The sequence below is a fragment of the Photinus pyralis genome, unplaced genomic scaffold (genome assembly GCF_008802855.1).
Source record: "Photinus pyralis isolate 1611_PpyrPB1 unplaced genomic scaffold, Ppyr1.3 Ppyr1.4_LG7, whole genome shotgun sequence".
NCBI classification, from domain to species: domain Eukaryota; kingdom Metazoa; phylum Arthropoda; class Insecta; order Coleoptera; family Lampyridae; genus Photinus; species Photinus pyralis.
This window is the reverse complement of record NW_022170738.1, coordinates 7,149,414-7,177,081: the sequence shown is the minus strand read 5'-3', so window position 1 is coordinate 7,177,081 and position 27,668 is coordinate 7,149,414. Positions and strand designations below refer to the sequence as shown.

General features: G+C 38.6%; 1 protein-coding gene and 1 long non-coding RNA gene across 2 annotated transcripts; one reads left to right on the top strand and one right to left on the bottom strand.

Moving 5' to 3' along the window:
* The first annotated feature begins 898 nt into the window (after nucleotides 1-898).
* LOC116175326 lies at nucleotides 899-4,822 on the top strand. Its single transcript, XR_004146284.1, has 3 exons — nucleotides 899-1,085; nucleotides 4,367-4,590; nucleotides 4,682-4,822. It is a non-coding gene; the product is annotated as an uncharacterized LOC116175326 (long non-coding RNA).
* Nucleotides 4,823-7,735: 2,913 nt separating this feature from the next.
* LOC116175579 (THAP domain-containing protein 8-like) lies at nucleotides 7,736-10,080 on the bottom strand. Its single transcript, XM_031493761.1, has 4 exons — nucleotides 9,919-10,080; nucleotides 9,721-9,861; nucleotides 9,263-9,381; nucleotides 7,736-7,916 (listed from the first exon to the last, which is right to left on the bottom strand). Exons 1-4 carry the CDS (start codon nucleotides 10,078-10,080, stop codon nucleotides 7,898-7,900), a joined length of 441 nt encoding a protein of 146 aa, XP_031349621.1. The 3' UTR covers nucleotides 7,736-7,897.
* Nucleotides 10,081-27,668: the final 17,588 nt, after the last annotated feature.

The window sequence follows — 27,668 nt, the reverse complement described above, 5'->3', positions numbered from 1 at the left end:
TATCCATTATTCTTTGAAGTAAAAAGAACAATTCTGGGACTGTCCAGAGAACACCGCACCAGCTTGGCCCAGACCCATACATTTTCTTTCCTCTTTGTACATCAGATACTGCGGATCAGGTGCTTCTGTAAGAAAGGCGACTATCTGTTCGCGAGTAAGGATTTTTGATTTTTTTGGACGATAGCTTTTCTGAACTTGTTTTAAATACCCTTGTAGCTGCACAAATTTTTCGAAACTCTTATAAACTTCTTCTTTACCATTAACTCTTTACGTAGCATTGCAAATTTCGTCCAAAGCGAATTGGGGGAAAATGACTCTGACTGTAAATCACCTTTCCGATTAATGACTAATAAAATTACTTAAACATACCAACTCTTTGAAGTAACCCAACATAACGGTTTCGTTTATTGCCTCCACAGAATTACTCACCATCCATTTTTCAAAAGTAGCGTACTCTTTTTTATAAGAGGATTTCTCGCGCAAGAACGTGTGCCTGGTAAATGAGACGCTTCGTCTGCCATTTTTCAGAAAGTTTTTAGAATGTTTGACAAATATAATATCTATCTCCATAGTTACGACCATGGATAACTTAATTTTGATGATTCTCATTATCTTCTCTTTTAATCATCTGTCACCGCTAATTCTTGGAAAATCTTCAAGTATGACATAAAACGTTGAAGGCACCACGGGCGTTATGAACACAACGCCCACGGTCAACGTATAACCCTCGGGCCGGAGGCCCTCGGGTTCTACACTGTTGACCTGGGGCGTTATTTAGTTCATAACGCCCTTGATACCTTAATAACTATTAATTAAGTAGGTATTATAAAAATTGAATTTTTTGAACTAATAGTTATTTGATCCCAGGTGCATTCACATTATGTACGCAATTGTTGAATTTGATGCTAATCATGGGGGAGCGGTTTGCGCAATACCTTCGTTATGGTTGACACCAAAGAAAAAAGAAGCTTTTTGTCCGCCATTTAAGGATCAAAGTAAACTCGATAAGGCACTGTCACAGCGTGAAGCAGTAGATGAAAGTTCGTGGCAATTGTATAATGTATCAAGAATATTTTACGAAACAGGTTAGTTAGTAAATACTAATTACGAGTATTGAGGTTAACATTTTTTCCCTCTCTTTCCTTGTTTTAAATTTTTCCGACCGTTTCGACCATAACTACATGATTATAGTATACTCGGAATTTTACAGTCTTGTAATGACGTCATTTTTGTCTATCCTTGTTTAACTAATGTAAAATGACAATGACAAACAATTTTGCCGAAATGTTGTTGTCGTGGCTAAATTTTACCTGAAATGCTTGTCAAGTGATTGTCAGTTTTGAAGTTTTGAAAACGCCAAAGCGTCAAAACATGCCGCCAAAAAACCCTCATCGATTTAACGAACAAACACAGTTAATAATTCTAAATGTGTTGGCTTTCTTTCAAATTGAACAGCAACAAGTTCGGAATGGCATACCACTACTAAAGACATCAACAATGTTATACAGCGAACTGCACAAGCAACGAAAGTCAGCCCAACAACCATTTCAAATTTGAGAAAAAATGGTGTAAAATCCGACAAAGATTACGCATCTAATGTCTCTACCAAGCAAAAGATTAATAAGACGAAAATCACAGAATATTTGAAGAATAAAATTCGGGATACAATCTATTATATGTACTCCCAAAAGGAATATGTTACACTGGCAACTATTAGACAAAAATTTCTGGAGCAAAACGAATATTTTCAATTTTCCATTGATTCATTGAGAAAGTGGATCAAAAGTATGGGTTTTAAATGGAAGAAGTCCAATAACAGAAAATATCTTATGGATTTACCGGATATTGTCCACAAACGAATAAAATTCTTAAGGGAGTACATTGAAAACAAAAATTTGGGACATGAGGGTTATACTCCGGTTTTTATGGATGAAACCTGGATATTTAGTAAGGGATCATTTCGAAACAGCTGGCAAGATGATACTAAGCACACGGAATCAATTAAACCCAATGAAGGTAAAATAAGATATTATAATACCTTTTCAATATTATTAAAAGAGATATTCTTTAGGTCATCGATACATTATTGTCCACGCTGGGACGAACGATGGCTTTATTGGTGGGGCAAGTTTGATTTTTAAAAGTGGAAAAAAAACAGGGGACTATCATGATAATATGAACAGGGGTAATTTTGAAAATTGGTTCAAGACTCAACTGGTGCCAAATCTTCCTGAAAAATCTTTAATTATTATGGACAACGCAAGCTACCATTCTGGCCTTTTACAGAAAATTCCCACCAAATCATGGACAAAACAAAGAATGATAGAATGGTTAGGGGAAAAAAATATCGGCTATCCAGAAAAGGCAATGAAGGATCAAATATGGAGCATTGTCAGCGCAAACTGCCCCAAAGAGAAAAAGTACTAGCTTGATGAATATGTTAAGCCTTTAGGACATAAAATTTTACGGTTACCGCCATACGACTGCCAATTTAATGCGATTGAAATGGTGTGGTCTCAGTGTAAACGAAAATACGATCAGTACATTGCAAATTTTAAGGGATCACCACAAGAGGTTTTGGCAACATGGGAAAGGGTTATCGGGGAGATTTCTAGGGATAATTGGGAGAAATACGTAAACCATACGGACAAAGTAATACAAGAGGCTTGGGGAGCAGTACAAGTTTGTGATGCTTCTGACATCCCACCTTTTGTTATCACTACAGACGCAGATGACGACCTTACTGACGACGAATACTTTGATTTTGACTCTGACGATACGGACGAGGGCGACTAATTTTCTTCTAATACTGTGACCATTACAATCGCAATAAATTGGCATTGGTATATTTTTGTTTTACGATTTTGATTTTCCAACTATTCATCAAGGTAGTGCAATTTTTTCTTGTGTAGATGTGGTTTCGATAGTGGTTCTTTGAATTTTTATGTACTCCTCTACTAATTATTTTTTGGGTCTTTTCGGGAGTATTGATTCCTAAATAATATTCTGTGATTTTCGTTTTGTTAATCTTTATTTATTTAAAAACAAAAATATGTTAATATTACTTATATGTTAGTTGAGCAAGTTATTAAAATAATTAGTGAGTAAATGACCTTTTTTGAAATACTAACATTTTATCCATCGCGGTTTCGCTCGCAAAAAATATGAACTATTCGCATTTTTTAACATGTTAAAAATTTATTTTCGATATCTTCAGTCGTTTAGGCTGTGCGTTGATATCTCAGTCAGTCAGTCAGTTAATTAGGACTTCTTCTTTTATTAAGACCTATTTAGATTTCTTGTGGAAATTGACTTAATTATTATCAAAAAATGCTAAAATATTATGTACACCACTGTATAGTAAAAGTCATACAGGTAATTAGACACCAGTAGTCAGTTACTTAGCAACAAATAAATTTAATAGGACATACGTTTTTTCCCACGAAAATGACGTCATTACACAACTGTAAAATTCCGAGTATAGGTATTTTGTCTGTATTGTCTGGTTTAGATACTACGGTTACCTTTATGCTCCTTTCACACATGGATTTGGACATACGTTAAAAAGTTATACGTTCCGCATTCTTTTACTATGCTGAAAGAACGAATAAGACCACACAACGTTCACGGCACAGTACCATTGTCGTACCATGCGACTGCTGTCCCGATCCACTGCAGTGGGCAGTTGCTGTGCAGCGTCCGTGCGAACCCGAAGTATCGGTTACGTTTTCAATATTGACAAGTCATATTTCCATAGTGTCTGAACCAGACTGAAACATGGTCATTTTTATTTCAACTAGTTGAAATAAAAATGGCTGTAAGTAGGGTCGGTTAAACCGAGTTTAGCTTCATCCATGGCAACAATCGCCTTAACAATTTTGCTATGGATACGTTTAAACTAAACTTTGCTTAAGTTTGATTGTGTTAATAATCTAAACTAACTTAAATCAAAGTGCGCGCGGTTTTCTCGAGAGAGGACGAAAGTAAGCGAGCGGGGTCGACGCGTGCCAGTGGTTGACGTGCGTTTTATTTTGTGCAAGGAACTATATTTTTTAAGGACGTTAAGATTAATTAGTTTGTCGTTTGTTTTTTATTTAAATGCGTATTGTTTGTATAGAGGATGGCCATCCAGGGTAAGTTTTGACTCTTCATTATATGTTTTATAGCAAATTCGTGGTTATCAAGCGTTTGTAAGCCTACACCCATTTAACAGATTGTGCATATGGCCCTAACACAGTTTTGTATAAATATTCAATACATCATAATCGAAAGTTTGTACTGAAATCCAAATTTTCAACGACACCGCTTTCAAAATGTCAAATGTTGTTGTCATGACATGATGCTTATGTTAGTCTTAAAATTGTAGATGATATTTTGAAAGCAAAAAAGAAAGTAAAAGAAGCTCATCAGTATCATCAAACCTCGAAAGTGAAGAAGAGCTCAATCGCAGAGGCAACAAGAAACGAAAATCGAAGGCCACCAAAAAACTTTGTCAATCATCTGATGATGAAGACAGTAATGATTTCGAGCTTTCCAGGCCCCCACCTGTAAAAAGACCAAGCTGTTCTTCTGAAGTACACTCACAAATTGGTATGTATTATGTTTGTCCCTTACATTTTCATCTCTTCACCACACATTTGTAATTATACTCCTTAATTATGCTCATTATCAAATTTTCCAGAACCCATAGTTGTTCAAAGAACTGAATTACAATCTCAAGATACCCCCAGGTCCACAAATAACCATGATATAATTAGAAATAATTTTGCTGCGAGGACGGGTTCAACGAGTGGAATTTCCTCAACTCAACTAACTATAACAGGTCTGAAATGCACAGAATATATTTGAGTACAAATTCACCCAATTTTAGAAAAACCCAAAGGCTTATCTGGAAAGGTGTCGTTGGATATCATCACTCCTATGCGAACAGCACGATCTCGACCCATTGTAATGTATCCAATTAGTTCCGTGAGAGAATTCTGTAAAATGGTTATGAATACACTTGTTCTTAAATAAAACATCATACTAATCGTACCTTAAGCCATTCAAGAGGTGATTCAGACAGCTCGGGTTCTCGAAATGTAATTGACAACACTTTGGAAGTCAAATTAAATTTTTTTATAACTCGGTCACCCTCTGACAACACGAGAAACCGGTGCGGTGCACCTCCTCCGACGATATTCGAAGGATGTTGTGCTGAAGTAGACGCTTGGGGATTATCCTATAACATATTTTTACACTTTCAATATGTACAATTGGTTAATTGAATCACACTTACATTATTTACACACGGCGCAGCACGCTTTCGCTGGGGCTTCACGCCTGAAGTTGACGCTCGCGGTAGATTCTGAAAGGACGATTCAAATTAAAACATGATCAACTTTACAAAAATACGATAAACTTACTTTTACAGTGAGATCAAGGGGCTGGGATTGGAGTTTGTCGTCGGCAGTGACCAAATGTGGATGCTTGCGGTCAAGATTGAATGAGATTTTTTATTGTTTCATTCAATTAATTTCAAACATAATCAAATGATATACTGTGCTACTTTTTAGTTTTGCTAAAGATTTTACATGTTGATTTATGGCCGTTTGCACCAAAAAATTTAAGCTGTAGTACTTAGCTTACGTGCAGCTTAAAATCCATGGGAACATTGTCTCAATAATCGTTGTCATGGAATTTAAGTGATGCTTAAGCTAAGTTCTGCTTAAATTTGTTGGTGCAAACGTTTCAATAAAAAAAAACTTTAATACTTTCTTATTTACTCGTTTATTTACACTCGTAAAGTAGTTATATAAGAACTTTTTGAACCATATTTTCTTCTATTAGCTAATTTCACATTTACATTCTTGTTTTTAATAAAAATATTAATTTTGCAGGCAACAAATGCTTTTAATATGGCTAAAATACTTTTGCAATTTGCACAACTGTAATTGCCTGGATGGCACAAAAGCACAAATTGTGTTAAATGTGCAATCATCCTAGGATGGTTTGAACATTCTAATAAATGTCTGTTACATAAACATTAAATAATTGAAATGTGTCAAAAAGAAACGCAGAAGGAAAGTTTAATTTTTGTGATCGCACATTTTTTATTAATATTTCTTCCTCTCTATCTGAAGATTCAACTTTTCGAAACGATTTTATACATTTTGTACATAATTGTCGTTTTTTAATCACACTATTTAACACACTACCTAATAAATTGTTCAAAGCATTGTTTTCGACGTCACTATTTACAGCTACTTGAATGTCTATAGGCTCTTCATCAGGAATTAACTTCGCACCTGTTAAACACTGATCTATAGGCACAGACACCGGAACCGTTTTCTTTAAAGGTGTTTTACCAAACATATTCACAAAATGCTCCGAACAGTCGTCTTCATAACTTTGTGAAGTATCATAATACCCAACAAATTGTGAGAAGGTTATTAATTTCAAACTGCGCATTGTTTGAAGTGCTGTTGGATTTGTGTTCCCATGTCGTCTTATAACAGAGAACAGATTTTCAATACAGTCTTGATTGAAGCGAGCAGTCAACACGTATTTTTGACCTTCTGCCAATAAACTATTTGTCAGTTCAATCACTTTTTTCGATGCTTGGAAAATTCCTGATTGGATAGGTTTCCAATTACCTTCGTCACCGATTTTTATTTGCTTTATAAGCAGGGCTGTTTCATGTAAGAATCGACATTGCATACTTTTGTTTTTCTTCGTTATTGACATTTTTACTGTGCGTCCATTCAAAATGTCAAACCATTTTCTAAATGATCTTAGAAACCACGCAGTAGTTAACGCTTTTCTAGAAATTCTTTGCAATTCCACTAATGTCTGTAAACCAGCTGCTGTTCTATTATTGATTATATAGGCTGCTAAATTTACTCTCGTTTTCTCAAACCGCATTGGATTGATTGCCTCTTCCGTTAATTGTGGTGCCAAACTTAACTAATTGCTCCTCTTCTGGATCTCAAAAAGTTGTTTTATATAACGAAATGAGACGACATTTGTTGGAAACTTCTCTCTTGAAACTATATCGGCAGGCAATAGTATATCATGTGATAGTAATGCGTTTCGTAAGTTTTTAAGTAAGTGGGGTACGTCAGGGCAAAAATATAACTTGTCGCTACTTCGAAATGGATGTTGAGTAAAAAAGGTGTCATCATTTCTTCCAACTTTAATTCCAAATTGCTTCCACATACTTCTATTTTTGGGCCCCATATCGCTTGTTACGCCTCTCACGTGATATCCACATTTTTCCACCGCTTCAATAACGCTTTTCACAAATGCATATAAATCACCTTCGTGTTTCTTGGTAGTTAAATGCCAAGCAACGACTTGTTTCCAATTGCTACTTAGCCCACGTAGCATTAACGTAGCGTTAACGTAACTATTAACTGATTGGCAAGTTTACCAGTTTCTGGAGCCATTGTACTGTAGCCCATCATAGTATCGTTGTTAATAACAGCTTGCACTTCTTTTTATGTCCATTTCGTCAATAACTAAAACACATTGCCTTTCATTGGAATGCTTCATTGCCGAAACTTTTTCTTTAAGTCGTGGCAGAATATCAGTTAAGATTATAGGTTCGAAGCTAAATTTGGACAAGTGTCTACATATAGTCCGGTACGAAGGTAGTGGGAAATTATTCTTCACAAGATATATATATATATAAAAGATATATATATATTATATATATATCCTTTCCATCCTACGGCAAAGCGAATGTTTAGTGCTGTTTTGATTAATTCAGGTGTCCAAGCGGCCCTCTTTTTCCCTGTGGTTATACGTTGAATTAATTCTTCAGAAAAAAATGGAATTTTCTGTAACATTTCCTTGGTTCTTTGCACTTGGTTTTTCAGCCGTTGGATTTCTTTTTGGGCACGCCATAATTCCCGTTTTAGATTTGATATTTCATTCTAGAAAATCACAAATTATTACTTCGTTGAATCTACAATATTAAATAATTGCAGATGTGTCAAAAAATAATCAACACTAGTTACAAGACCTAACGATTAAATTGGAAGCACTGGAATCACTGTGGCCGTTGAACTTATAAAAAATAAAACTAAAGCACCAAAAACCACAATATAATATAAGTACTAAGGGTTTATCTATAATCTTTTCCAAATTAGATTTACAGACAGTTTCAACTTCAGATGGTAGTATGAGCCCCGCCCAGCTTCAGTTCGCCCACACACAAAATTTGTAGTTTTTTTTACTTTAATCGGCAAAAAAACCACTGGAATAGAGGAGATATAAAAGATATCGTTAAGATATAAGACAAAATAAGCTATTTATAGCAATTTAGGAAATATTTGAATTCAATAGTGTGTTTTGTCATAAAAAATCAACAAAAAAACTTCAGTACCCAAATATGGCTAACGATGAACATTTGGAATAATTTAACTCCAGATGAGTGTCAGGACTTAATAAATACTATACCTCGACGAATTGAAGCAGTAATTAAAAATAAAGGTGATGTTACTCAGTGGTAAAATGAGTTACGAATTCTTGTTTAGAGTTAAAAATCACAAATTTTGTTGTTTCCCCTTTTTTCACTGTAGTCAGCTCCAAGTGTTATAATTAGTTTAGTTTTTTTGTGTAATAGAATTGTAAGACGCTGTTTGCACAATTAAAATTAAGAATTATGCGTCTATTTGTTTAAATGATCGCCAATATATGCCAATAATTGCAAATTTACCAGGTTGGCCCACTGAAGCTGGACGGGGCTCGTATACAAAAACTGTAAGGTAATCCGAAAGACCCCGTAGATATAAAGGATAAATCGGGAATATACAAAATATCTTGAAGAGATTGTAATCAAGTGTATATTGGGAAAACGGAAAGATCGTTGAAAATTCGTTTCAAAGAGCACATACCTCATTCCCAATATAACTGTTAGGATAAATCTAGCGTTACCGTACATGACCTTGAAAACAGTTATCTTGTTGCCGATATTTGCCTAATTAAGCCAGTAAATAGAAAAAGTAAATTAGACTGTTATGACTGTTTAGAGATTAGAAAAAACAAACGCCTCTTAATGAATAACGATGACGGAGGTCATCTCAGCCAATCAGAACGCGTAAACTTTCAGTTTCACTTGTAATAGGTATAAATAGGGTTGTATTTGTCTTGTTTGTTCAGTTGTTCACTGATGATGACAGCTTTGCTATCGAAACGCGTACAGTGTTTTTTATATTGTGCTTTAGTTTTACTTTTTATACTAACAATTAAAATATATTTTATTGTATTAAGTACTCACGTTAGCATTTGCTTCTGTATTTTCATCATTGTAAGAGATATACTTGAGGTTGTCGGCATTTCATCATTGATGCACAGAGGTTGAGTAGATTCCAGAGGCATTTCAACATCAGACGCAATCTAAAAGTAAATTACAACCTGTAAGTATCGTGGCTTTACAGGTAATTTACTCAGATAAGATACCTAGGGTGGAATGCACAAAAGTTTAACGTTTAAGGTTTAACGGAGCCGTTAACTCGATTTATTAATGGAAACAAATGAGTTAACGGCGTTGTTAAGCTTTGATTAACTTTTGTGCATTCGGACCCTAAACCAGTTATAAATACAAGTTATGTGACTAATTTGGAATTCGTTTTACCTAACTATCTTATGAAAAGCGTGCCTTATAGATTACGAAATGTGTAGCATAAACACAAAAAAGTACGTAGGTAGCTATTGTAATGGTTAATTATCACTTACATTTTTGTCCTTAAGAAGTCTCCTTGTCTGAATTTGTGGAGGAGGATTGGGGACATCGGAGAGGGTGAGAACAGCATTCGGTTTCAACTTTCTTTTGCCATCGGCTCGACTTAGTTCGAACTGAGAGTCTTCAAAGTGCTTCTGTAACATAAAATTATTTTAAGGAGACAGTTCTTTTTATTTAATCATATCTTTTACTTCACATAAACGTGAAGCTGCAGTGGGCTCCCAGTGATCCCGATGGCAATTCTGCACCCATTTCGCACTACGTTTGCTATCACGTGGAAATGCAAATAGTCGAAAGCCTTTTCGGGAGTGATTTGAGCAGTTCACACTACAGCAACCAGGCGAGCTTGTCATCTCCTAGAGCCAGTAAAAACTATTACCTGGCGTATAATGTACAATATTTTATTTGTTACTCATTTGTAAACAATAGTAAACGTAAATAATTAGTTATTAAATTAATCTTGAAGAAATGTCTAAAATATCATGTTATCCATGTAACAGAGACTTCGCATTAATTCTGGCCAATGAAATTACTAGATTACTAACTTGTAACATTTTTACAGGTCTGCTGTCAGTTTTACAAGTCTGCTGTCAGTTTTACAAGTCAGTAGCGTTTAAACATGACGTTTACCCGTTTGCGTTTTGTCTTGTTAATCAACGTTTACAACTGAGTAACAAATAAAACTATTTCTCTACAATACATCGTAAGCCTCATTACGATAAAGAAACCTCTCTATTTCATTATTTCAAAAGGTCTTATCCCAAACGAAAGTAAAAGTGAAGCGCAATAATATTATGTCGGAAGCCACACAAAATCGTTTCAGTGCAATATGTCGTAACCCTACCAAGTTGTTTAGCTTTTGTTAGTGCTGTAACAAAAACGCTGCAAGGTGTAGTTATTTAAATAATTTTAACAGTTTTTTGTGTTATATAATAGAAGGTAAGTGTACATTTTAATCATAGAGAAAAAGTATCGTGAACTATAGTTTTCGAACAATATTTTTATTGAGTTAATCTTTCGAAGAAAATGCGAATTCATAGCCTTAACCTTACTTTTAATTTGTGGGTTACGGCGTATTGCACTACCAGGCAATAAGCCGTATCCCTCATGTACAAATAACTTAAAGCTGTGTGTAGGCTGCCAATTTGTAAGTTTAAAAATTAATAGGATTTTTTTGCAAAACAAAGCTGTGCGTGTTTAGAGTTGCGAGCTTTATAACTGAAATTTTTTTTATTTTCACCTGTTTACTTGATTGTTTTGACTTTTACAGGATGTCTACTCGAAGTGCTCGTATTTTAAAAGCTGCTTTGGCAACCACCTCATCTGATTCTGCGGCCGATGTTCTTGCGTTAGAACTTCAACCTGACACTTCATACGAATGTCTGATTTCTAATAATGGAATTTTACAACATGAAAGCCTTACACTAGAGAAGTCAGCACCAGATAATTTGGTTTCTGATAATAGCGCCCTTTCTAATGAAAACCTTTCTGTGATTCTTCCAGTAAATCTTACTGATTTAGAAGGAATTCCTTCAAGCGACGAATTGGTAAATTTGGAACCAGTAGAACCTAATTACTTCTTCATCAGTCATGAATTAATGGAAAGTTTAGAGCCAGATAACGTGTACAATGCCCAAGAAGCACTTGGTAATAAAGCTAAAGAAAAAGCTGGTGGCAATATTAAAAGGAGGAAGGCCGCAGACAAAAATGAATGGGATAGAAACAAACATAAAAAACTGAGAATGCGTGGAGAACAGTACATAGGCTACACTAGAAGCAAGACAGGATCTATTCAACACAATGTCAAAAGACCTGCTCGCAAGCTGGGTGACTCGTGTATGTGTAGCAGTAAACGTAAATGCAAACAATCTTCGGAAATTGAAAGACAGGAAATATTCAACAGATTTTGGACGTTGACTTGGGAACAAAAGAAAATGTATGTAAGAGGTTTGGCTCAGTATATTGAAAAAAAAAAGATCCTATACTCAAACTGCGTCGAGGCGAACTGGGACTATTGTTTATAGTTTGCAGCTTCATGCCAATAAACTTCTAGTTTGCAAGCGAATGTTTATGTGTACACTTGGAATTGGCGAAAGGATGATAAGAAACTGGCTCACTGAACCTGTACAGCATGGAATGCCTTTGCCAAAAAATCAAAAGAACAAAACAAGCCGATGATGCCAAAAGAGTTGAATTTGCAAGGCAAGTCGTAAACCGTTTTCCAAAACTACCATCGCATTATTGCCGAAAATATTCAAATAAACTTTACCTTGAAGAAAGTTTCCGTAATAAAACAGAGATCTATAATGTTTACAAGGAGGAATGCACTAAAAGTAATGAATTGCCTTTGTCAATATTTTCGTTCAATAAAATTCTAGAGGAAAATAACATAGCAATACATCTACCTAAAAAGGATCAATGCGATGTTTGTTGTTCACATAAAGTCGGTCAGGTTGAAGAAGAGTCATACCAGAAACACGTGATTGATAAAAATAAAGCGACAACAGAGAAAGAAAAGGACAAGGCTGTGTAACAGTTTAGTTTATTCATATTAAAATTTCAAAAATTACCGCTTGCTAGGTTAGGTAGGATATAGGTGAGATGGCGTCACTTGTACGCGTGTTTCTTTCCTCGCGCAGAATCGCGTTATTTTTTCACTTCATTTCCGTTTTAAAGCCAACGAGGTTGTACTTGTTGTAGAGCGTGGCATTGTGAATTCTTCTTAAACCAGTGGGTAATATTTGCCATCATTCACGTGAAATCTCTGGCAATTTTACCTTTTCATTGGCGTTGTCGAGTAGTGTAACTCAGAAGCCGTTTTCTCCATTGCGAGGCTATATCTGGTTGAAGTTCATCGCCCTACCTACATGTAAGTGAAATGGCGTTGGCTTTCTTTTACGTTATGTTATCTAAAATTCTTTCAGATTCACAATTTGAGGTTGGATAATTTCCATATTTCATTGATTTAAGTATTTTTCATTACCCTCCTGACGATTTCAGGTATGTTATTAAAAATCTCGTTAAGGGAGTGTTACATCTTCATTACTTTTAGGGGGTCCATGTAGTAGATGAATTCTTGTACCGGTCAATCCTTGTACGGACGAATCCTTGTATGGTATAGTTTATAGTATATCCTTGCACATTCTTGTGTGCGGAGGACATTGACCTGGCATAATTTTGGGATAGTAAATGAATTTGCATCTTGCGAATATTCCGGAGTACGAACACCTGTTGATTGCCGGCAGCTATCCGGCGTACCACCGAGTAGATAAGCGCTAACACCTAAACGATACCGGGAGCGACCAGCTGATTGTGGAATTTTCGGAAGATACGATCTTTTACACAACCTTTTTTATTTGCTTCAATACCGTTAATCTAGTGTAACCTTCCGACGATTTATGATTGGAGCTTTGTATTTTGTTCGCGTCTAGTGTTTGAGGTCGTGGCTCTCTTCAAGAGCAACGCACCTGTATTTAACGTATGGGTAAACGAGCCGGCTACGAGTAAGCTATTTTTGGCCCTTCCGGCTCATATAATCGTTCCGAGCGTTGTAGCTTGGGGTTTGTTTTTGTGTTACAGAACTGGAACTTCGAAGGAGAGCTCTTTTTCGGAGAAGACAGCGTATGTGTTATTCAAGGTAAGATTTTTAATTTACTTGTACCCAGTGTTGCCTATATGAGTTGTTATTCGGGTTAACTTAATTCAATCTTTGAATCCATTGAAATCTTAACTACATTTTTGCTCGATCATTGTTGTAGGGGTCTGGTAACGTAATTATTAGGGAAGTGTTCATGAATTTATTTGGGGATTATTTTTTTTGTCATTTAAAGTATTTGTTATTGTCGTATTGAAGATACATTTTATTTGCCGATCCTGCACCGTTTTGCCAGGATTAATAAATCAGAATTGCTCGTAGTGAATTTATTATTTGGCTCTCTTGTGTTTTCCCAATTTCTATACAGGAGAGGTCAGAATTTGTGCAAAATTGGGTGGCGCTCAACTAATCATTTCTAGTAACTACCAACGATCAAAAACTTATGTTATATGCCCAAACGAACAAACCGCTGTGGAAGATTCTCATCCTTCTTTTAATTAAGAATCTGAGCTAGCTGGCCGTTTATGCGGCGGGGTTTGAGTTTTACAGCGCCGAACTAACCTCACGTTATAGCTGATGCATTAGAAAAAAAGTGTTATACCTTGACGATGGACGTACAAGCGGTTCAGTTATGCCCTAAATTGTTTGCTAGTAAATTATACTTTAAGAGCAAGCTTCAGTTCCATAACTGTACGATATATAATGTTGAGACGCATAAATCTGACAACTACTGCTGGAATGAGAGTGAAGGAGAGCTAGTTTCATCGGTGTTTACAAGTTGTATAATGGACTATCTGGAAAACCATTGTCTGGAGGAGCCCAGGCCAATAAACATTCACTCCGATAATTGCGGGTATCAAAATAAGAATGTAATATTATCAAATGCGCTATTGTCATTTTCAGTGCAAACGGGTATAACAATATTTCAAAAGTACTTTGAGAAGGGTCACACTCAAATGGAGTGTGACTCTACCCATGCACTAATCGAACGGAAAATAAGGAATAAAGGAATTCATATACCTAGCCAATATTCCTTAGCAATAAAGGAAGCCAGACGTAAGCCTTTTCCTCTGGATGTCCATTATGTCACACATGATTTTTTTATGAAATATATGATGATAAAGACCTTTATACATACCAATCCATACGACCTGGACGAACCGTAAATGACCCTAAGGTAGCTGATGTGAAAACTTTCAAGTATTCTCCGGATGGGGAAATACTTTACAAATTAAGCTACGACGATGATTATGTTGAATTGCCTTATCGCTCAAAGACAAAAAATTTAAACAAACAGCCTCGCTGCCGATTATACCACAACCGAATTAAAATTACAAACCAAAAATTTACGCATTTACAAGAACTTACTTCTGTAATGGAATAAGAATATTACATATTGATTTGCGCATGACGTGACAATTAATTATTAATTCACTGATTAAGTAAAGCGTTGCGTGCAGTCAGTAATAATCGTAATGTAGTAGCTATAGGTAGTAAGTTGTAAATAAAGTTTTAAGTCATCTTAAGAGTGGTTATTTTCCCTAAATGTTCTCTCCACAAGAGGGAACATTACATGGCCATACCTCAACTTTTGAAATAATTTTCTGCTCCTCATAAAACCTTAACTTTAGTTTGTTAAATTCTAATATAAGCACTCCTAGCTCTTCTAATTTCCTATTATTAAACCCTAAATCTTGTCGCCTCTCATTATTGTCCTTTTTCCTATTATTTCTAAAAGCACTAACTTTTTCCAAAAATGTTGCAAATTCTGTACTTAACATAACTCTTAAACGGCATTGATTTTACCTTCAGTTGCCTGATTCAGACCTCAAATTGGTTGCGCGAACTGGAATCTGTAGCATTTCCTGGCTGCGACGTACTTCCCTTCGGATGTGGTTTTCTAAATTTCTCTTGCACCTTACGTACAGCACATATAATACAGCTACTACCAGCAGGACGATGATGACTACTACGCCTATTTCAACTAATTTGGAACCTTCCGAGGTCGATTGGTCCGCGTTGTTGTTTCCTGATCCAGTCGCTTCGACGATAATTTGCTCCCGGTTTCTTTGAACACTTCGTGAATTGCACATTGTGAGGTTTATTTTTCTAGTCCTACATCCGTATCACATAATTTTACACTTTTAGGCAGGATCGCCATGTAATGTTCCCTCTTGTGGAGAGAACATTTAGGGAAAATAACCACTCTTAAGATGACTTAAAACTTTATTTACAACTTACTACCTATAGCTACTACAATACGATTATTACTGACTGCACGCAACGCTTTACTTAATCAGTGAATTAATAATTAATTGTCACGTCATGCGCAAATCAATATGTAATATTCTTATTCCATTACACTTCAGTATTGCCTATAGAAGTGAAGGATTTTTACTCTAGCTTACAATATGATTCGGAAGATAAGAATAAAGGAAATAAGAAGGGTAAGGAAAAAACAGAATCAGATGAGAATCGGAAAACAACCAAGAAAAAGATAATAACGAAGAAATTAGTGCAAAGAAGAAAGCTATAAAACTAAAACCTACTGCAGAAGATAAAAATATAGGAAATGAAAAGGCTAAGCGAAAAAAAGATTCAGTTGAATCGGAAAAGATATAAGACATTATAAACAATGAAAAGACTGGTGTAAAGAAGCAAGCTAGAAAACTAAAATCTACAACCAGATTTGGAAAAAAAAATCAATAACGTAATTATTATACTCACTAGACAAATTTGTTTTGCCTTTAGTTTTACTTTTAGTCAAAAAATTAATGTTAATTATTTTCATTAAAATACATTATTTTTGATACTTTTGTAAAAAAATGTTTTCTTTCACATTTACCTGGTTAATACAATTTGTCGTAAGCCACACATCTGGACATCTACTTTTATACTAACCCTATAGATAGCATACAAATAGGACGAAACCCACAAAACAAGGAAATGCAAATAAGACGTATCACAAAAAATCTAAAGCAGAGCCGATAATTTAAAAATGCATTTAAAATACTCTGTCTGATTATATTTTAGTTGCAATTGACCTAAGAAAGTATCGAACATGTCGTTAATATTGTAACTGCGAAGTTTTTTGTGTCTCCTGTAAAATTTAATATAAAGGGGTTACGACCTATTGCGTCTAAGGGCCAATTCTACAATGCAGGGATATACTGAGAATAAGCTATACCTCGAATAAACGTCGACGGTTGCGTTGGTTACCATTGCGTCAACCAATGGGATATTTGTTACTATGGCAATTATTACTGTATTACTGACGTGCGCTTTATAAACTTTGATTTGCGAGATAACTATGAGAGCTCAAAAATTGAGAGTTGTTCTATTGAAAAGCTCAAAAAAAGCTCATTTTTATTAAGTAATCTTTAATTTTTGAGTTGCAGTTTGTTTTTCTAACGTGAAGTTAGCAGTACACTTATTCAATTTTGAATTACGAGGTAACTATGAGGGTTCAAAAAATGAGAGTTATTTCGTTGAAAAGCTAAAAAAAACTCATAATTATTAAGTTATTTTTAATTTTTGAGTTGCTATTTGTTTTGCTCACGTGAAGTTAGCAGTAACTTTTTTCAGATTTAGTTTGCAAAGTAACTGTGAGAGCTCAAAAATTTAGAGTGCTTCCGTTGAAAAGCTCAAAAAAAGCTCAAAATAATAAAACATTAAATAATTTTTGAGCTCGTATGAGTACTGCTAACTTCAGGGACCTCAATTATTCCAAGAATATCCTATTCTGCGAATAGGTGTAATTGTAAAACCGGCCCTAAGACGTCGATATATTCCTTTAAAATGACGTTCTGTTGTTTCGAAAGGATTTGAAGCATCTCTTAACATGCGTCTTTGTAAGCGAAATTCTGCCCTACAAGTATAAATTGTAATACCTATATTTCGTCGGCGACACAAGAATATCTCGTAACTCCAAAAATGTTAGTTTTATAGAATAGAGTAATTAATGTTTGAAATGCTCATTATACTAATATAGTAGAAACAATTAATGAGAATAATCTTTCATAACAAGCATATTATGTTAAGTTATTGATTTTACGTGTGATATTCAATATAAATAATAGATAATAGTACTTTATGAAGAAAAAATGGAGTTACAAGTATTTCATTGTTTATATTGGACATTTGGAGTGGAGATACAGAGAACTACAAGCAAAATAATATACGTTTATTCTAATTTTTATACTAATCCAAAACTTAAAAAATACAATACCTAAGTAATAATTAGAAAAAAATACAATTAAGTAATGTTGGATGAGTTAACCTGGGTTGATTAAATTAACTGATCACTACACAAGACTTTTATTTACAGGGGTTTAGGTACGAAGATAAATATTTACAAGATGACTAAGACTACGATAGGTATGTGCTAGATTTGGTTTAAAAGTCTATAGGTTGAAGTACTTGTCCTTCACCGTGTTGCAATCCGACGTTCTGTCAAGACAGGCTCGCTTAGTTAGCGCGTCGGACGGTTTCAGGATCAGTAACAGCAGCGCGTCACAATATACACCGCGGCGTAAGAGAGGGACGGTTGCTACCTGACTCTTGCCCTTGCTTGGTTTGGTGTGCGAGGTATACTGGTGTCGTTCTTGTACGAGAGGGTAGCACTTCCGTTGGCGACCTCTTGCGGGTGGCGATTGGGTCAACCTTAAGTCGCGGGTGCGTGTAGGTGTTGTTTGCGTGGGTGTTGGGTAGGTGGCGCAGAGGGTTTTGTTACACACTCCCCCTCTGGCTCCTTAAGGCGTCCCGACGATGGAGCCAGGACTATTGCTTCTTCCTTGGTCTTCCTCTGCGGCGTACTAACCCGGAGGGTGGTTGTTCCTCTGGTCCGTGGTAGGGCTGTAGTGCAGAAGAGTGGTACTTGCCGAGGGCGTTGCCTGGTCTTTCAGGGTCTTCCACCTCGTAGCTGGTGTGAGATATTTGTTGTAAAACACGATAAGGTCCATCTCGTCTCGGTGCCAATTTTGCGGATACACCTTTCGCGGTGTTACTAAGAGGGTGGGTTTGCACAAGTACTAGGTCCCCGGGCGAGAAGAGTGGGGCTTCGCGCCTCTTCAGGTCGGCGTACTCCTTTGATTTATCCTGCTGTTCCTCTTGTATTAGTTGGGATTGCCTTATTGTGTTCGTGAGGTTTAGCAGGTATGGGGTGATCTGAGGAACAAAGTTTTCGCTCAGGATTATCGCCCGCTGATCTCTGGACGCATCGTCGGTGGTCCTGAGGTGTCTGCCAAATGTGAGGTATGCGGCAGAGTATCCTGTGGTTTGGCTTTTCGCTGAATTCATTGCAAAGCGGATGGCCGGTAGCGCGTCTGGCCAGTTCGGATTCTTTTGTTGGACGAGAATGGCGAGGCGCGGTTTCAGGTCACGGTTCTTCCGCTCGACGGGATTTGCCTGCGGGTGGTACACCGGGGTTAGCACCTGTTTAATGTCCAAGCAGTAGGTCACATGTTGCATGACGGCGCTTATGAATTGGGTCCCATTGTCGCTTATGATTCGCCTAGGAACTCCGTATCGCATGAAGATTTCGTTTATTAGTGTCCGGGCGCATGTTTGGGCGTCGGCTACCTTCAAAGCGAAGAGCTCTATCCAGCGGGAGGCGATGTCTTCGATTATGAATATCCATCGTTCGTCCTGGGAGCTTGGTGGGAGAGGGCCGAATAGGTCGATAGCCAGTTGCTCGAATCGTTGAGCCGGTGCGGGGGTTTGAAGTAGGCCCGCAGGTTTAAGGTTACTGGCTTTAAACCTTTGACACTCGATGCAATTCTTCACGTAGTTACTGATTTGTTTTCGCATCCCAACCCAGTAGTATCTGTTAGCGACTAGGTCGTGTGTGCGATCGCTTCCGTAATGTCCGGCCGTGGGGGAGTCGTGGTACTCTTTCAGAACCCGTTCGCGTTCCGGTTCGGGGACGACTAGCTGGGCGTCTTCGGAGCTGGAATCCGGGGAGTAACGATACAGGATCCCTTGGTTCATTAAGTAACCCCTCTCGGTCCAGCGGGTGTAATCGCCTGGAGCAGCGGAGGGTGTTTCGAAACAGTCTATTATTTTCTTTAATTCCGGATCTGATAACTGTCCTTGTCGGATATCGTGCGCGGGCCGAGTGGGTAGGTCGATGGCGACTGTGCAAATCGAGCAGGTTTCTTGTGTGTGCGGGTCGCAGGGTGGTCTCGACAGGGTATCGGCGACGACGTTACTTTTTCCAGGGACGTACTGGAACGTGAGGTTAAATGGCTGCAGTGTGAGGGCCCATCGTGCTAGACGTCCGGTTGGTGTCTTGATAGCCATCAGCCACTTAAGTGGTTGGTGGTCGGTGGCTAGGGTGGTTGGCACTCCCTCTATGTAGCCACGGAATTTGGTGACCGCCCACACGACGGCGAGCGCTTCCCGCTCGGTGGTGGAGTAGTTTTTCTCGGCGCTGTTGAGCAGGCGACTTGCGTACTCAACGGGGCGCTCGTCGTCTTTGTCGCCTTGCGTTAGGACGGCTCCCAAAGCATATCCGCTGGCGTCGGTCCGCAGCGTGAATGGGAGATTGGGGTCGGCTTGGCGCAGGATAGGCGCAGATGTGAGCTTCTGCTTAAGCTCCTCAAACGCCTTCGTCTGTGCTTCTGACCAAGTCCATGACGCATTCTTTTTCAGTAGCCCCGTAAGGGGTCTGGCGATGGCGGCGAATCCCGAGACGAATTTCCTATACCACGAACATGTCTGTAGGAAACTCATAAGTTGTTTCACGTTTCGCGGTGCCGCGAGTCGGGCAATCGCGCTTGTCTTGTCGGGGTCCACGCTAATCCCTTGCGGGGTTAGTAGGTGCCCCAGGTATCGCACCTGGTCACATGCGATGTGGCACTTTTCGCGTTTCGCGTGTAGTTTGAACGTGGCCATTCTCTGGAGTACCACCTCCAGATCGCGGATGTGATGGTCGACGCTTTCGGAGAGGATAATGATGTCGTCCAGATAGGCGAATATGGTTACTTCCGGGAGGGCCGAGCGGAAGCGGTCGATTAGACGTTGGAAACTTGCCGGCGCGTTCTTCAGACCAAAAGGCATACGGCGGAAGCGATACAGGCCTGATGGTGTTATGAAAGCCGTTTTGTCCCGGTCTGCTGGGTGCACCGAGATTTGCCAGTATCCGGCGCGAAGGTCCAGGGTACTGATGACTTGCGCTTTGGCGGCATGGAGGAGGTCGTCCATCCTGGGGAGCGGGTAACTGTCGGTGGTCGTGATGGCATTGAGGCGTCGGTAGTCCACACATACGCGAACGGATCCGTCGCGCTTTGGGACCATCACTGTTGGGGCAGCCCATGCGGAGTCACACTCCTCGATAACTCCCTGGTCGAGCATCTGTGTGAGTTCCTGCTGCAGGATCTCGCGCTTCTGTGGCGGCAAGCGGTAAGGCGGAGCGGCGACGGGACTGTGTATCCCTGTGTCTATACGGTGCTCGCCGAAGGGTGTGGCTTCCAATACCGGCGAGAACGTGTGGTGGTGCGTCTGTAGCAACAGGTTGATGCGGGTGCGCTGCTCACTGGTGAGGGTGACGCCTTCGTCGGGGCGGAGCTCCAAGGTATGGAGATCGAGTGTTCCTGGGGTATCAGGCTCGAGTCTTCGTCTTCGCGCTGGGTGCGGGAAGAGATCTTGCGGGACATCTCGGGTGGACTCGTAGAGTTCCCAGAAGTATGCCTGGTTCGGGTCCATGGCTGCAGAACTCGGTGGAGGCAGTGGTGGAGTGCTTGTGGTGGGTGCACTGACGTAGGTCTGTGGTTCCGGGTCAGGCCCGAACAGGCGCTGGTGCTGAATCGACACCCACCGCGGATCTCGGCGATCGGGCACACTCGCGGTCGCGTACGCGGGTAACACTTCCACTTCCGGCGGTTTAAATTGTTCGAAGAAGTCTATGGCGGGTTCCTGTTCGAGGGGGTACCGTTGGCCGGGGCACTCGAGGAAGGAATATGTCCCTTCGGGCAGGTTCAGAAGCATACCAGCGTCCTGGATGAAGTCGACGCCGAGCAGGGTACGCGTACCTCGACCTGGTAGCACATAGAAGTTTGTGGTTATCACTTTATGGTTAACGCGCACTGGGACACTGGTACACAGCACATTCTGGTGGCGTTCTTCACCGTCCGCGAGCATCAGGGCGACGGATCGAGTGGTGAATTGGAATCCTTGTTGCTTAAGGACTTTGTGAAGGGCGGCTCCCGCGAGGCTTTGTTTGGCTCCTGTGTCTAAAAGCGCGCAACCGGGCGTAGTCCCTACCGATATCCGCACCAAGGGGCGGCTCCTGGGTCGTTCCCTGAGGGCGGCGGCGCAGAATCCCATGGGTTCGGGAGCGTCGCTGGCTGGTCGGCACGTCCGGCAGTTGGCTCGTAGTACTCCGGGCGCTCCACAGCCGTAGCACGTGATGGGTTTTGGCGGGTTGTTGGTGGCTGGCTGAGACGTGGTAATGGGTTTGGCGGTGGCTTCCTGCCTCTTCCTTTTACGACACTCGTCTCGCGTGTGCCCCATGTTCCGGCAGAACGAGCACCGGCTCTTCCGGGCGTCGTGTGTGTCTGCGGTTTTGGAGGTGTCGGTGGTGGCTGACTCGATCCACGTTTCCTCCTCGAGTTTCCGTAACTCTGTGAAGAATTCGGTGAATGTCGCGAATTTTGTTCGCGGGATGGCTTTTCGGATGCGTGGTTGTAGTAGTCCGTAAACCATGTTTATCTGGAACGTTTCGTTCGGTCGTTCTGCTTCCGGGATCTTCGCGATGAGGGCCCTCTTCTCGGAGATGAACCGCTCCGTCGGCGCCTTCTCCCCCTGGTCGGAACCAAAGATTTTCTTTAAGATTTGATGGGTTGGCAGGTCTGGCCCAAAGTTTTCCTTCAGGAGCGTCGTCGCCTCGTCGAACGTCTGCACGGTGCCTTTGACGCCCTGCCACCACGTGCCTGCTGGTCCTTCCAACAGTACGGTGAGGCCTCGGAGCGCGTTCTCTTCACTCACCCTGTCGCAGTCCTTAAAGGTGCGGATGGTGTCCACGAAGGAATGGACGTCCTCGCCGCTGTTTCCTTTGAATCGGGCTTGACATTTGGTGAATGATCCTTTATCTCCGCTGCGTAGTTGGGAGATGATTTGCTGGAACTGCTCCATTGAGAAGGTGAGGGGTGCGTTCCCTTCTGCCATCTCCTGTCGGGTTTTTGCACGTGTCTTCGTCGTTGTAAAAAAATTTTCTTCGGCCCGAAGGTTGGGCGCCACTTGTTGGATGAGTTAACCTGGGTTGATTAAATTAACTGATCACTACACAAGACTTTTATTTACAGGGGTTTAGGTACGAAGATAAATATCTACAAGATGACTACGATAGGTATGTGCTAGATTTGGTTTAAAATTCTATAGGTTGAAGTACTTGTCCTTCACCGTGTTGCAATCCGACGTTCTGTCAAGACAGGCTCGCTTAGTTAGCGCGTCGGACGGTTTCAGGATCAGTAACAGCAGCGCGTCACAATATACACCGCGGCGTAAGAGAGGGACGGTTGCTACCTGACTCTTGCCCTTGCTTGGTTTGGTGTGCGAGGTATACTGGTGTCGTTCTTGTACGAGAGGGTAGCACTTCCGTTGGCGACCTCTTGCGGGTGGCGATTGGGTCAACCTTAAGTCGCGGGTGCGTGTAGGTGTTGTTTGCGTGGGTGTTGGGTAGGTGGCGCAGAGGGTTTTGTTACAGTAATAATTAGGAATGCGGTAAATTGTCGTAAAACTCATGATAATCTTTTTCTAGTCCTAATTTTAAGATTTGCAAGTGATTAAACTTTTCATCTTTTATTGGAAGTCTCTCTTGATAAAGCGTTGGTATTTTCTCGTAAGGCACAGCTATAATTTTCTGCAATCGCACTGGTAAGTCTTGCCACATATCGGAAAGCTGAACTTTATATTGGATGACTCCATTGGGGTTATACTTTAATGCTCTAAGATCTGTGACTGTAGGATCACCAACCTTTCTTCCAGGGCGAATAGATGATAAGAAGTTTAACGAATTGAATTTTTTTTAAAAATCATGAGAAAGGTAATGCACTTCATATGGTTTTGGAGTTTTTCGGGCTGCTTGACAAATTTGTACATAATCGGCTGGTACATTGATGTCAACACCTCTTAATTTTCTTTCGATTGTGCTATGCATTGAATCCACTTCCATCTGGGTGTGACCGCGTTCAAGATATTTTTGGGTAACAACAAAACCATTAGCCACTGAGAAATTTAACAGGGCATTTGCCAATGTGGAATTCCGATTTTGATAATTGCATCCGTCACTGTACAAAATAATATCTTTTTCAGATTCTGAAAACGTTTTTTTGATAGTCTCTAAATGATGTATAATGATTGAGGAAAATTCATCTGCAGTTAATTTCCCTTCCGTTTCATTCCACATGTAACAAATTCCATCTTTGTTTTGAAGATCAAAAAATGTCATGTTATGCACTGCTAGCTTAGTTTTGTAATACATTGCTGAAACGTTTGTCTTAGGAGCAAGTACTGACTGAAGATCCATTGTAAAAGTCTTATTTGATGATTCTTTATCTCTCTGTTTCTCAGTTCGGGCTTCTTCTTTTCTTTTTATGTGTGCATTATAAATTATTTCAGAGATATTATTTGTCTTAAAACCTACACATATATCGCAAGCATCTTGCAAATAGACTTAAATTTTTGCTCTTAAACATTTGCTTAAAAGTTGTTTTGCTTAATGGAGTTCCACTTTTTCGAATACACCAGTCATTTTTATATAATTCGTACAAATCAGATTTTGACTTCCAAATAGGCTCTAGATACATTTTTTGAGTTGATGCTCTACAATAATGCGACTCCATTTTGGGTAGCTCTTCGAAAAAGTCGTTTAAGATTGTCATGTCTCTTGATCGCTTCTTTTTAGGGATATGTAATGGAATACTATTTTCTTTCTGGTTGTCACGTGTCTTGACTTCTGATTTGTTAGTTATCCAATTTCGTACACTCCACTCTCCAACGCAGAGAGTGTTCAAAAACATAGTTTTGCATACAACTATGCGATTGCCTCCAAGTTTTAAGTGATATTGCATAGAAATTGATCGTCTAGAGACTTCATTATCTTTTCTACCTCTGGCTCTCTCCGTTTGTTTAAGATCACACAACATTTGTATATAAACATGTTTCTGCTTCCACGATAATTTCCAAAATTCTTTAAATAATTGATTTCTTTCATCTTCATCAATTGAATAACACATTAATCCTTTTTTGTTCATAGACCGCTTGCAATCATCTTTGTTTGATTTGCCGGTTTTCGCGTTCAATGTTGTACCGCCATTTTCCTTCATCGTCCTTTTTTCTGCCTAAATATTTACTACCCTTTTCCCTTTTTTCTCGTTGTTCTGTAGTAGTCCATGAATCTACAACAGTCTTCTTTCGGTATTTGATTTTCCTTTTATTGCTTCTTTCTTCTTCTAGTTTGTTTTGACCAATTTGAGAATTATTTTCGATTACATTCAAAATGTCCATACTATCTGCCTCATTCTGAATAACGTTTTCTTGGCCACTAGATAAATTTGGTGAAACGTCATCTTTAGTTGGAGGGGCATTATTATTTAATAATTTCAGCTCAACCGCTGGGTCATCTGATATTAAGAGATCTTCTAATAATTCTACATGATTACCTTCATCATTCATAACAACAATTGGTAAACTATCAATATCAAATACGTCATTTGGTTCAAGTGATTCTAAAAAAACTTAAGTTAAATTTACCATTACCATTAAATATACCATTAAATGGTACTGCATCCGCCATCCAGTCCGCTACAAGAACTGGTACTACAACCTCACAATTACTTAAGCTGCTATTCTTAGTTTCCGTACTAGATGCATCTAATTGTATCTGATCTACATCAACTGAAGGTTTTTTAAGTGCCAGTTCAACTAGGCAACAAAATTGAAGAATTAATATAAGTACCTCGTAACTCTATAAATCGCTGTACAATTAAGGCTGTTTGTGAATGGACTATTTCGTTTTTCATAAATTTCAGGCGTAATTATAGTCCGATTTTTTTGAAATTTTGCACATTTGTGCAGTTAACTGTTACTATTTGCGCTGAGATCTCAAAAATTGAATAGTTTTAAAAACAAGCAAAAATTTTTGTAAATAATAGACATACCAAAAATCGAAGATCTCAGCGCGTACTATCAATGAAACATAATAGGGTTTTATGAAATGACAAATTTCCATTTTTTTGTAAATAAATCTGTAATTTATGAAAAAAGGTTTAATTTAATTTTGCTACAGACGGTGCTGCCTCTAGCAGTAAGTATATCAAATTAGTGTATGCTCCGCCGCTTACTCCCACCACTGACAATGCGAGTTGCGAGCACATTCGGTTAGAATTTTTATTCCTTCACCTTCTTTTCTTTATCAATTATCCAGGGGTGGATAACTGTAATGGACAAATTGGTTCAAGGAATTAGTTTGTCAACCAGACGACTTTAGCGCTGCTATCTACCACCTCTTCTACCTTTTATTTAAAATTTAAATAAACCGCTTGCCCGCCACATCACGTGTTGAGATTTATGCTTTCTTAACCTAAGTTTCATGTTTGTGAAAGCGTGTGTGAAAGTTTACGTGTCGTTATATTTTACAAGCGTGTCGTTTTTTTTTTAGGATAAAGGACATTGGCTATTAATAATTAAATAGTGCTTATTATTTTAACAGAAAAATGGTTATTTATTGTTGTGTACCTACATGTAAGGTTAGAAGCGGGCAAGGTATTAAAATGCATCGATTTCCGAAGGATCCACATGTAAGTTTAAGATGTATTATGGTATAGATATAAATATTGAAGTTTTTTGCATTTATTATAGTTACAAACACAGTGGCTTAATGCTATTTCATCTTCCTTACTGCATCAGAAAGATCGAACCTTTATTTATAAAACATACAGGGTGTGCCATAATCATTTTGATGAATCTTCAATCATCCCATGTGGCAGGAGAGGGTCAAATTTAAAATATGATGCTGTACCTGTTCTAAATGTTGGAATATGCAGACAACGCGAGAGACAAGGTATGATACATTCCGCTTCACTGGTATAATTTTCAGTCAGTAAATCACATTAGGATTATAAACAAAAATCCCAATGGATTATTATGAATAGCATATTTTAGCTAGTCAGCTGTGATTCTTTTAGTATAACACATGTGTTTTAGATATGGAAGAAGCAGAATGTTCAACATCTGTATCAACACCACAATGTGAATCCCCTACATTGCCTACAGGTATAGTTTTAATTTCAATGAATGCTACATGTTCGTTTTAGCCTTGGAGGGCAATGTTATTGAATCAAATAGTTTGAATTAATTTGCATATCTTAAATTTACAACTAAAGCAGTGTTCTCTTGAGTCAAATTAGTCAATGTTAGACTCGGTCTTTTCACCTCCCCATAACTTGAATCTCCCGGTAAATTACATGATTACCAATTGTTGACACAATCGTTGTTGTAGTACTTATTGGGCGATTAAATTTACTGGTAGATGAAAATTGTGCTTTTTCAACAAGTTAATTACTATTGTTTCATGAAAACACTGCATAACTGTTTATAGTTTTTGAAATGAAATATTAATATTGTCATTTTTATTCAAAAACTAAACTCATTTGGTTGTAAATTTGAAATCCACAATTTAATTCTGAGTGTATTTTAGAATTCACATCAAGTTTTCCTGTTTGCATTCCAATATCAGTCGAAGCAGGCAACACCTCTCATACTTCATTGCGGAAGTGCAGTTTTCAATCTTCTCGGAAAGGTAATTAATTTCTAATAAGGTATAGTCAGTAAATAAATATGTGGTGGATGAGTTACATAATCTATGTAATTCACTAAATTTCATTTGAATAATTATGCACCATTAATTTAACTCCTTACTTGCAGGTTTAAGACAGAAAATGAACATTTTAAAAACTGGAAAATTAAGACACAGCAAGGATGTTCCGATAGAAGCCCAACAGATTTATAGAGTGGCACAAAATATTAGAAAAACCGCGAAGCGACTGGATCGTGAACTGGCTACAACAAAACGACGTTTAAAAGAAGCACAAAATGTCCTATTATCAGAAGATTTTTTAAAACTAAAGTTAAATGAAACTTCAGCTATTTTTTTTATGGGACAGTTAAAAAATCAAGCCATCTCTCCAAAAGGTAGAAGGTATACTTTGGCAGACAAAACTTTTGCTCTGGCAGTAATGAAGCAGAGTCCGAAGGGATATAAATTTTTACAACTCATTTTTGCATTGCCATCAAGAAAGACGTTGTTAAATTTATTGCACAAGGTTCCCTTTAAAGCAGGAGTTAATG